The 12,678-nt window shown below is 36.0% G+C and overlaps 1 protein-coding gene across 2 annotated transcripts in view; it reads right to left on the reverse strand.

The window, feature by feature from the left end:
• The window catches only part of phip (pleckstrin homology domain interacting protein), a 199,816-nt gene extending 189,423 nt beyond the window's left edge, over positions 1–10,393 (reverse strand). For both annotated transcript variants that reach the window (XM_060849675.1, XM_060849666.1), the window contains exons 1-5: positions 10,176–10,393; positions 10,015–10,073; positions 9,901–9,930; positions 9,694–9,753; positions 39–189 (exon numbers count right to left, since the gene is read on the reverse strand). In XM_060849675.1, the coding sequence (XP_060705658.1) occupies positions 39–189; positions 9,694–9,753; positions 9,901–9,930; positions 10,015–10,073; positions 10,176–10,215 (340 nt within the window). In that variant the 5' untranslated portion in view covers positions 10,216–10,393. The remainder of the gene's footprint in view (positions 1–38; positions 190–9,693; positions 9,754–9,900; positions 9,931–10,014; positions 10,074–10,175) is intronic.
• Between the last annotated feature and the right edge of the window lie 2,285 nt (positions 10,394–12,678).

Consider the following 12,678-nt stretch of genomic DNA (forward strand, 5'->3'; position numbering starts at 1 on the left):
AGATGCATAATATTGCTTTGCTACTGAACTGTTCATACTTTTGTTTGTTCTAAGCATAGACTGTCTTCCAGCTCCCAGTAACGAATGAACCCCTGGAACGCTCTGTGGAGTCTCTTTTTCTAAGAGAGGTCCAAGTCGCTGACATATTTGAAGCAGATGATCTGGAGCTACATGTCTATGAGTCTTCACCTTTTTAAAAAAAAGGAGAAAGAAAAATTGTTGTCAGAAATAATCATGAGAAGTTATTAGGTACTAGGCTTCATGCACTTTAAAAGACGACTTTTGCCACACTAATAATGGTTAAACTGTCACTGTTCACCATTATCATTCCTCTAAACGTAATGGTGATTCTGGAATACAAAGAGGCACAGTTAATAACAAAAATCAGAAGTAGTTATCAATGATTCCACATTTCTTCACAGGGTATGCCATTGAAATCCACACAGCTTACAATAAAAAGATTCATTGAATTGTCAAGATCTTGCCCTTTAAGGCTTGGAATCTCAATTTCTTACAAAACCCTTAAAAAACGATCTTGATGAATGAGGTAAAGCTGAATTGTTACTCCATGTTCAGACTATTTCTGAAAATCTCAAGGGTCTTAAAATGTGATTTTATTATTTGTTGAATATCAATTTTTTGAATTCTGATCAAAACTACATAATTAATAAACTACACAATTCCATTTTTGCTTTAATCCCAATTTTAAGTCCCAGTCATCATTTATTTTTGCTCTTTGTACAATGATAGTAAACTGAATGCTAATCAATCTATTATTTTCCCAGATTTGGTCTGTGCATATACTTCAGGGTGCTCTTTATCCTGGACACCTGGAGATTCTCTGATTAATAGATGTTTACAGCTCAGAAAGAAGCCATTAGAGCCATTGCATCAGAGATGTGATTACACAAATCCTATTTTCCAGCTTTTAGCCTGTGAGGTTATGGCAATGCAAGTATTGCCCAAATACAGTTTAAATGCTACAAGGGTTTCTGAAACAAACACCCTTTCAGACAGTGAGTTCCAGGTTCCCACCATCCACCAAGTGAAAAGAATTTATCCTCAACTCTTCACTTAGCCTTGTACCTCTTAACTTATAACTATGTCCCAGGTTACTCATGGAGAATGTGCCTTCCTATCCATGTCCTTTGTCAGCTACACACCACTAGCAGATCCTCTCTAAACATTTGCTGCTTCAAAGAAAAGAAACCCAGCCTAGCCAATCTTTCCTCATTGCTCAGACCCTCCAGCCCAACCAGCATCAGCATTGTTTTCTCACTCTCATATTCCAAGCCTCGGCTATTACAAGGCAAGTAAATCAATCTACCAGATTCAAATCGGTGTCAGGAATGGAAACATTTATGACAATTAACAGCGGTATATCTTTGCAGACTATTTTCTTTGAGGTCAGCACAAGTACAGTCATTTCATTGTGACCATGAAATCTGGGCCTTTGCTCTTTATTTTAAAAAGTCTGTTCACTTTTCTCTTTTCAATGTTTTATCATTTTAAAAAATAAAGACAACATACCTTCATCCTACAAGGTACTGAGTCATATGTTCATGTATGCATACATTATATAATACATTTCTTTCCCTGCTCCTCCTTATTTAGGGTATGTGCCAAGTAATATCTCCAGCTGACACACAATGCTGTATAATATATCTAGTTATACACGAGTACTTGAGAAAACAGTTATGGCCTTCATCAATCTTTTAAATAAAGTTTAGGGCACGACGACAGAGATCACATGAAAAACAACATCCAAAAAAATCTGAATACCAAAGCATTTCTGGAGATCGTAATATTAAATCTTATTTTCATTGTTCCTCGGCTTAGAATATATTTTGGATACAAAACTTGGTGTTGAAGAAGAAAGCTGTAGATTAAAGACAAATGAACTGATCAGTTGGGCATAAAAATGCTGAATTGAAATCTATCCTGACGTGTGCACCAATGCAGAGAAATGCAAACAAGGCAAGAAAATAAACATTAAACAGTGGAATAGTGAGAAGCATGGAGGAAGCTAGGAGTCTTGGAATCCTCAAATCCCCAAAGGTAAAACAGGCAGTTATAGTGGCCAAGGCAGCATACAGTATGTTTTTATTTACTGGCTGAATACAGGATAAGGTGGTTACGCTAAAACTGTTTGCAGTGTTTAGTCAGATCACAGCTACAGTATTGTTTACTACATTACAGAAAGGATGTGATTGCTTTAGCGATGTTATAAATACAATTTACTAGGATGTTGCCAGGATCAGAGAATTTTAGCTCTGAGAAAGATTTGATAAGTTTAAGGTTCTTTTCTTTGAACCAGAGGAAGCCAAGAAAGATTTAACTGAGGTGTGTACATAATTATGAAGATCCTCAGCTAGGTAGATAGGAAAAACCTATTTTTTCCTTTGCAGAGCAGTCAATCACCAGTGGCACAGATTTAAATTAGCTGGCTGAAAGATTCAACAGAGAATTGAGAAACCTTTTCAGCCAGAGAATGGTGGGTATCTTGAATTTACTATCAGAAAGTTAGAGGCAGAAACCAAGTCTCATTTCAAATACACCTGGATATATGTTTCTGCATTGCAGTAACCTCCAAGACTATAGACTGAGAGTTGGAAAGTGGGATTAGGCCAAATACATTTTTTTAAGCATTGATATGATGGATAAAATGGTCACTTTCTGCCCGTTAGTTGTCTAAGTTTCTACTTGTGATACGTCAGGATTAATGCATTATGGGAAAGAAAAAAAAAATGATTTTTATTCGACTGAAATCCAGAAGAATCAACTGAATTTACTTTATTGGATAAACTGCAGATTAGGATCACCTCAGGATACATTGAAGGCAGAGTCCTTTGGCATCACACATTGACAAGCAATGAGAGTGAAGCAAAATAATTTGAATGGCATCAATGCAGGCTAACTATGACAAAGGTTCCAATATCCCTAACAAATGCTCAATTAAAATACTTCATTTACTGAAACAATCTACGTATTACAAATTTTAAAAGCTTAAATCAAAGACATCACAGTCTTTTAAAGCACTCCTGAAGTGATTTTCTTTAATACACAGCAAATTCTTCAATACAAATACAAAGCTCATGTCACAAGGTGATTCACCATACACGTTAAATATTGATCATAGAAAGTGGATTTGGGTTATGCCCACACCCAATCTCTAATAGCAAAGATTCCTCGAAAGAGGACAGTAAATACATGAAGAAGATGGCATGGAGGAGATACAGAGAACTTAAGGTCAAGGCAAGGAGTTCTTGGAGATAAAAATAAGAAAAGGAAAATAGAACCAAGACAACATGGAATTATGAAGCGAGCCGATTGGAGAAAGAAAAAATGACAATTTGGAAAAATGAACAGTTGTGACAAGTCTATTAATCTATACACCCACTGTATTAGGCAGAAGTCTTCAAAATATAGAACAAAAATTTTTGTTTGGCTGCTTGAGCAAACAATGTTGTTGAGAGCTTCTACAATAATAATAATGCTTTATGGGGCTAGTCTCCTTCTGGTTTGAAGCAACTACATGCTTCTTTGCAGGAACAGAAAAAACCTAAACTGTTATTAAAAATTAAAAAATTGATCCAACACCACAAAATTATAATAGCCAGTCAGCATAACCTGATTAACAGCCATACAGAATGCTCTACAAATTATTTCTGTTCTGTGCACAACTGAAATGGGCCAATTTCATGTTGATGGTCATCAGCCAGGCAACAGAATTTGTCAATATCCTCTGGTAGAGGCCCAAGTCAGATGGAGAGGTCTATCTCATCTGCACAACATCAGAAATCTGCAAACGTCTTGCTGATTGGGTGAGGAGCAAGATGGAAAGTTGGACACTCCCGTGCAGAACTAGAATTGCAGTTCAGACTTAGAAAAGGGAGGAGGATGCAAATACGACAGAAGTGGTACAATCCAGATTTCATTTGTGTTCCATCTAGCCCTACAAAAGGAATATCAAAACCACAGGTAATTTACTAGAACAGTCTCAGCACCATAACCCAGCAAAGGCCAACAAAATCAAAAGGTAAAATTTGTACAGATTTTTTTGAGAGAGGTCAACATAAATGTTTATGTCACAAACTATGTTTATTTGACAGCTTATTTTGCTGCCTAATGAATTTGCTGTCAAGTGAATTTATAACAGATGAATAAGATGTTCATTATAACAAGCAAAGAAAATAGCTCTGCACTACCCCAAAATGCAAACACTTCAAAATTGCCTTTTTAAAAAAAACTGAACTTTTTTTCCCAAGCAACATTGATGCAAAAGTACAGAACAATTATAAACAGTAAAATAATATTTTCTGCTATTGGAATACAGACTTGCTATGATAATAGAAAAATTGAAAAGACACATGCACACTGTGTCCCACACTAAGATTGTAATAAATGACACAGAAGTTTTTTTTAAAAAACTATAGGAGCATATTATTTTAAATTTGAGAAAATAAATACTGGAAAATGATTTCCATATGTCATTAGCAGGCGGTAGAAATTAGAAGAGGAGTCTTGATGAGGCAATGAGGGTTTTGCCTGCTGACTGCAAAGCTGATAAGACATCCGCAATGCCTCTTTTTTAGGAAGGCTCAGAAAACCACTGTAGCAAGACAACCATTGGGCCGACCTTTGGACCAACACCCCAGGAGCAGAAAACGTGTTTACTGAGATCTCCAGGCACAGCATCACAGAAATTGATGATGGGTATTCCCATCCAAAACTACATTGCCTGGTCTAACTAAATGCCCTTCCCATCTCCAAGTTCACCAAATATGTCTGAAGAAGGTACCATCTTAGCACTTTGTATTGAAAATATGAAAGTGGAGATAAATTAAGAATTATTTCTATACAAAAGATAATAATATACATCATACTTACAATTACTGTACTGAACGGACAAAAAATGAAAATGACAGAATAAGTAGATTTAAATAGATACCCATGTAGCTTATTCTGTCTGAAATTTATACAATTTTAAAACTTGCTTACTCTGCATCACTTGAGTTCTTACATCTGCTGTGCAGATTTAAAAATATATTCTGAGAAATTCACCATTAAAACACTTTAATTAGCCATGAGAAGAAAAACATTGTTTTATGATTTTTGTGATGCATCATTTTATATTAATACTTGGCCTAAGGCAAAAAGGTCCTGTAACTTAGCTGTATCAGCACATCTCTGATATCTTGCAAAGAAACATGCCAGTTAAAGTCCCCAACAAACTGCATTTGCACATCAATACTACATTTTTAAGTATGTTGTTTGTCTTTTCAAAAAAAAAATTCTACTTATATATGTTGCAAGCAAGGATGTGTAATTGTAGAGATGCAACTTCCACGAATGGTTTTATCACACTTAATAAGCACTTGTTAGTTAATCTATTCACTCATGCCATAAATAATAGGCTTCTACTGGAGAATACATAACATACATGCGGGTAGATTTTTTGTTAAAATTAAAATCACAGTTCCATTTTGTGATAACTGAAGAAAATTCAAATTTTGATTTCTAAAGCACAAAAACACTTAAATGTGATCTCATGCATTTTATGAAATTAGTTCTAAAAGAAAGGAGACTCCCAAAAATACAGACCATTAACAACGGTAAATTCTCAAGCAATGCTCCATTATGAAGCTCAAATATGTATTGGCTCAAAATTAACTAAAAGCATTCTTCAGTTACGCAATCAAAAGCAAGTAAAAAGGGGTATGTGCAATGACGGTAAAATTTAATCCTGCAGATTTTGCACCAACCTGGAGTAAACTAGAGGTAGACTTCAAGTTAAAAAGAATGCACAATGCTTCAGTCACATTTTAAATTTAAAAAGGACACAAAAACTATCCAAAACAGATTTGAAATTCAGTTATTTATGCCATATCACAAGTTAACTCTCCTTAGTTCACATGTGATTACATATCACATATCTATTAGTGAGTTCAGATTGTAGCATTATGTCACAATAAAAAAAGGCAGAAGTTTCACCATTCAGAAGTATTCATAATTGAGCTCCAGCTGAAATACTAAACACTTTAGCTAGTCTCTCCCAAGAATAATGAGCAATGAAAAAGGATTAAGAGAAATTTAGTCTTTGTTTTATCCTTAGAAGGTTGTTCCCAAGATGCATTCCCATGATGGTGTACAAGATTATGATGTGCAAAACAGAAACCCAGGAATTTGCCTTAAAATTCAGAAAGTAGAACAAGATGATGCAGACATTTTTAAAATTAGTATCAAAGTTGTGTTTCTTCAGTGTGTATAGACTGCTGTAAAGTTACTTAAAAATAGATGGAAATATGGCCAAATGAAAAGCATTTTCAAACAATTCAGTAATTTCCTGAAGGTTCAGTCAAGAAACAATGTTGCTGGTATCCACAAAAATCTCCATAAACTTAACTACCCTCTCCTCCAGAAGAATTAACTAAAACAAATGTAGACAGAAGGCATTCAGAGAATTTTTTTAAAACAACATGCTTGGCTATTTTATTATGCATTTTATTACTAAAAAATATGAATGATTGCAAAACATTACACATTTGAAAATGTTAATCAATTAGAAAAATGTAACATTTTATGTTTTTTCCATTGTCTGTAGGACTGCATATATTCTTTTAACATTAGATTGTCAATAAGTTGTTGACTCATATGACTTAGTCCCTCCAAACTTCTGTAAAGTTAAAGAATCTTATATTTAAATTGGTCAGGGAATGTTTGTGTACTTTCCCACTTAGGGAAAGGAATATAGGAGTTTGAAGCTTACAAGTGTTTGATCTGACAGAAATGTTTGAATCATAAAATCCCTAGTGTGGAAGCAGGCCATTCGGCCCATGAAGTACCCAGCAACCATTCGAAATACCATCGCACCCATATCAACCCCAACTCTGTCCCTGCAACCCTGCAATGTTGTGTTACAAACTTTCAACAAACTTCCTTAAAAAGCCTATAATCAAATTTGATTTCAAATCTGCTTTTGGCCACAGAAAATACCAGCAATGCTTCCACAGCAGCTTAATTTGCCAAAGTTTATTAAAAAAAAAAGGTTGAATGCATTATTGTAAAGACTGAATAAATTCAAAAATTGGATAAAGAATATTTTCTGAAATAAGAAGATTTAAGCATTTAGCATCCTGCAAATTATCTACCCGCAACCACTGAAGGGGATGATTTGTCACTGCAAGAAACGGACATCCAGAATGCAAGTCCCTTCTGAAATCATCAGTTTACAGAATACAGAGATCTCATTTTGTTGAGCATGTACACCAGGAAACACTTCCTGAATAAAAAAGCAAAATGGGACAAATGCCCAAAACATTACAGTATTCAGTATAAATTTGAACACTGTACTAATCACATTTATTTGTTTCAAAAATACTACAAAATTTTAATGCTGATTTTTAACAGACATTTATTTGGTTTTCTTCGAATTTAAATCAGAGAAACATCTATGATTGTACCTGTAAGAGGCAACTGGTGTAGGTACATATGCACACAAAGTTTAGCTAACTAATATCCATTTCACCACAAAGTTCTGACTGGCTGTTTTGGAGAGGGGCTGAGTTGAGAAGGAGAAGTTCTATTTTTATCAAAAGTAACATTCTCAAGAGGATTACTTCACTTCCAATCCAAATTTAACAATGGGGAAAATATACAAAAGAATTGTATATATTCATTAAAAAAATCTGCAATTTTTTTTAATAAAAGGAATATAGTCATACAACAGACCCCAATCCAATCACTTTATAATTCCAAACTAAACTAGACCCACCTGCCTGCTCCATTTCCCTCCCAACCTTTCCTATTCATGTAACTAATAAAATGTCTTTTAAACAGTATAATCATTCCCACATCCACCACTTTTTAAGGAAATTCATTGCACTTGTAAACACCCTCCGAGTAAAACATTTGCCTCTTATGTCTTGTATAAATCTCTCTTCTCTCACCTTGACAATGTGCCCCATAGTCTTGAAATCCCCCATCCTAGGAAAAAAGACAACCATTAACTCTATCTAAACCTCTCATTATTTTATGAACTTCAATCAGTTCGTCTCTCAATGTACTATGCTCCAATGAAAAATGTCACAGTCTATCCAGCCTGTCTTTATAACTCAAACCTTCCTACCCAAAAACATCTCTTCTGAACCCTCTCCAACTTTATAATATCCTCCTCCAAATGATAACCAGAACTGAACATAGTATTTCAGAAGAGGCTCATCAATGTCCTGTACAACCTCAACATGACTTCCCAACTCTGAATAAACAGAGTTGTCTTCAGGTAGATTTTATCTTCAAGCCTTGTATAGTGAGGCCACACATCAAATATTACATTTTTTCAACATATAATTTTGTCTAGCCTTAAGAAAAGAATCTGCAACATTTTCAATGATTTGGCCAGTACCTTGATAAACAAATGCACAGAATTTATGCTAAAAGAAATAGGCACTGAACTTCACAAAAGTTGGATTATATGTGCACTGCTCTTTTGGCAGATGCCTAGAGTCTTGTTGCAACAGATATATGACTAACTTAGCAATGTCCTGAAAAATCTGGCAAAACAAAGACTTAAAATAATCTCAATTTTAGCCTTAATTAAAGTATTTATCCATTATTTGAAAAGGGTATGAGTGTGCAAACAAATAAGTTAAAAATGCTATGCCACTGAGATTTTTATTCAGATATGCATTTCTTTCCTCCCTCTCCCACCCAAATCCACACCCCAATCAATTACACAACTACAACGTTTTCAATTTTATACCATTTATGAATAAAAAAATTCACCATAGTTTTCAAATAGTTTTGCACAACTCAGTTTCTGGTATGGTATTTTATGGTTCAGAATTCTGAAGTATTAAGTTGCAATTTTTTTGTATTCATATTGAAAAAACTGGTTTATATATCTAAACATATTCTTAAAATTACTGAACTTCATCCATGCCACAGCAATACTTACGACAATTATTGTAAAGTATAATTCACAAAATTATGCATCCTATTGCTGATCTAAAAACATTTCATACAATGTCAGGTATGTACTCTTAATCATGTTTGTTTTGTTTATTTCCCCCAAAGAAACTGGAAAATTTCCCATCAACCAAAACTCTAGTTCATTTTTCTTTTACAAGTTACTTTAACTATGTGATCATTCTTTTAAAAACAAAACATATCTCTGAGACTGCCTTTTTCTGGATGGAACAAACTCGCTGCTACAAAAAGAAACTCATTTCTGTAAAATCTGATGTTGTTTTGATTTTGTGTGTGTGTTTATGTGCAGATCTGTAAATGAACTAGAGAAGCTTTCAGACCAATCAGCGTTGCCAAGCTGCATTAGTGCTAGGAATATATATAGAGAGAGGGAGAGAGAGAGCGCAAGTCAAAGCGCCTCCCTGCACACTGCTGCTTTCTCACCACACTGAGCGCTCGAGTCACTCAGGCAGCCCTGCTCCTGCACAATAATCATGACGTATCTTTATTTCCACTATACTTAAAACTACATATTTTTTCTGATAATCAGAATTTTTATCCAAATCTTCTAATACATTCCTAATCATCTGCCACTCACTACTAGCTGTTCTTTTTTCTTCCTAAAGCGCGATTTTGTGGGGGCTAATCCGGTTTTCCTAGTAAAATTTTTGCGGGAGATTCAATTTTTCCTCTCTAAAAGTTTTCTCAGTGATATGAATCTCTCACCAAATTTTCGTAGGTCCTGGGATGCTCCTTGCCCTTCCAGTCTATTCGCTTCGGCAGCAGCTGGAAAAAATAAAACATGGTTACAATCCCCCAAATCCTCCCAAAATCCTCGCCACGCATCTTTCCTTAAAATATCAAAAGGCGATAGTTTGAAATTAGAATCAAAAGTCCTCTGCAGAGTTAGAATGCGAGCTGAATGCAGCCTACCTGCTTCTCCTCCACTTCGCGTATCAGGACCTGAAAGAGCACAGAAAACCCGTTTATTGTACATCAAAATCAGCCACAAGACAGCATTAAACCCCAAAAGGTAGATTTACTCACCTCGGTCGCCTTCTGACAGGGTCCCGATGCCAAAAATCTGGCTATTAGGAAGTACAATTCTATTAAAATAATAAGACAGTGTTCAGTCATCAGATGCCTGATGGTGGCTGTAAATTTAAAAATAACCCACATAATCCTTTCTGCTTCATGTGCTTACTCACCAGATTCCAACTCATAGATTTGTTTAGTATCAGCAGGCATGTTTGGGGGTGATTTTTTAGTGTTAAACGGTGAGAGATCCGATGTAATCAGCTAGTTCTGTGCGTGAGTGTTTACTCTCCAGGAAGACTCTCCTCCATTCACCCACATAGAGAGGAGCCGACTCCTCCAGCAGAGCGACTCCTTCCGCACCAAAAACAGAGTCCCCCGCCCGACAACAAGCACATACACACACACACACAGAGACAAAATCCAACACCCCACATTTGCAAATGCAAGAAAATAAAATGAAAGGCGGGCGTGAAATCTTGCGTGAGATCTGTGCAAAGCGTGTCAGCGCAGGGAGGTGAAGCTTTAGGGTTTTCGATTTTTTTTGTGTGTGGCGGTGGTTGTCGCTTTTTTTTGTGAAGCGGATGGATCTGACGCATGGTTTGGGTTCGGGAGGAGGAGGGGGGTTAGGGTGAGCTGACATTACGCACAGTTACAGGAATGAGCGCAGCTACAATGTAGCGAGGGCAGGGGAAGGAAATGTAGCGAGCGAGACAGAGGGATACCGCGCGCGCTCCGGGACCCAACCCAGCCCCTCCGTCCCCTCTCGCTCTCAAGGCGTCCACCCTCCACCGCCTTTGAAATACAATGTCCCCCCCCCCCCATAACAAAATTAACAAGAGGGCAGAAACCTCCCCCTTCGAGCAGTCTTGTTCGAAACCGAAAGAAGAAGGTCTGGAGGAGGAGACAGTAGAGGCAAAAAAAAGAGGAAGGGGGGGAAGAGAGAGAAAAAGAAAGAAACCACCAGAGCATGCTTTTTTTCCCCCCCTTCTCTCTCTCTGCTTTTTTTTTCTCGGAAGTCAGGGGCTTTGGTCACAAAAAGCATTCCTTCGGTTCGAGCTGTGCCTTCACAAGGTTGCCGGTAACTGGAGCGACCTATTTATACAGTCAATCTTATCTTGATCGGTGCGAGAGGGCGAATCTTGGTCGTTTCCGTCGCTGCAAATGGTGAAAAACGTTGCGGGGAGACAAGACAGCTTTAACAACACTTATTTTGCCAGTCCTGCCTTTTAATTTTCTTAATCTGCTTCAAAATTTGGGAACAGACATGTGTGTTTGTTTTTAATTTTAATGTTGATTTTGCGAAGCACTGTGTGGAAGGTTTTATTTACCATGAGTTCTTGTGTTGTAACCTTTGCTGTTTCGCGAAAGGACTGTGAGGATAGTGTGAGAATTTCATATTTATCATCATCTAACATACCTGAAAACATTAGTGTAAGTTATCTGATTATTAATTTGAAGTTGTAATAAAATGCTATTTGGTTTCTGATTTCATTCTACGAAATGTGTTTTTTAATTTAGATTTGTCATAAACCTCATCTGTTTGTGTTTAGCTTAGCAGGTAAATCTGATAAATCAAAATAAATGTCATTCCTTATTTTTTAAAATTATAATAAACGTGTAATGTATTCATCTTTTAATTTTTGATTTGCGTTAATTCCTAAGGAAAGTGTCTATCGAAGCTGGTCTCTGATCATTGCTATTTTCTTAGGATTACTAAAAGGATTAATCAGGTTTTAAGTATGCAACGCTATTGTAAATTTTATACATTTGTTGGTTGTGTGCATGTGCACTACATAATTTACATTCCATTTACCAGTCAGTGTTTGATTCTTTTTATATTAGTTTATTTGGAAGGCAACAGTCGGCTTTTAAATTGTTGCTTTCATTGTCGTGTCAATAATGTTACATATAGAACACATTTGACATGAGCTGATCGAGAGTGCCATGTCCCTCAAAGTAAAATTGATGTGGGTTGTTTCTGTCAGTGCAAAATTTGCCCTCCATTGTAGTCCATGGGGGAAAAAAGCCTTGATTAGAAATGTGTTTTTTCTTTAATGATACGTGCACAAATATTATGTTATAGTTTGTTCCATGTAACTAAATGACATTAGTTGGAAAAGGGTCAATTGAATCAGTACAGTTCATTAAAGTGAATCTACAAAGGGAATATTATTTTTGAGATACAAATTGGAAGCTAATCTGACAATTTCTCTTGCTTTGTATTTCTAAATCTTAGTTCCTATATAGGAAAATGAATTTTTTAATATGCATATTAAAAATCTTAAAAATGTTTACCACTCACTTGCATCTTAAATGTGACTACATTGTGAAAACCTGAATATCCTGCTGAAGTTCCAGTGTTACATTTCTGCTAGAAGATTGAAATTCAAAAAAAAAACTTAGCGTTGATGCCCAGACTGGGCTGATGAAGGTTTGCATTGCCAATTCTGCACAGTAATCTTATTCTTACAACAGCAACCATGAGCAGAGAGGGATTTCTTCCCCGGACTTGAGTACAGAGAGCAACGCACTAATGTACCATATGTGTGTATATAAATTCCAAATTCACTCCAACAAAAAAATCTTTAATCCACTGTAAATAATCAACTATCCTGCAAAAGCAGAAAGTGTGATTTGTTTGTTTTGTATTTTACACCTGATTGTTGTCACCAA

This window comes from Hemiscyllium ocellatum, chromosome 3 (assembly GCF_020745735.1).
Source record: "Hemiscyllium ocellatum isolate sHemOce1 chromosome 3, sHemOce1.pat.X.cur, whole genome shotgun sequence".
Lineage (NCBI taxonomy): Eukaryota > Metazoa > Chordata > Chondrichthyes > Orectolobiformes > Hemiscylliidae > Hemiscyllium > Hemiscyllium ocellatum.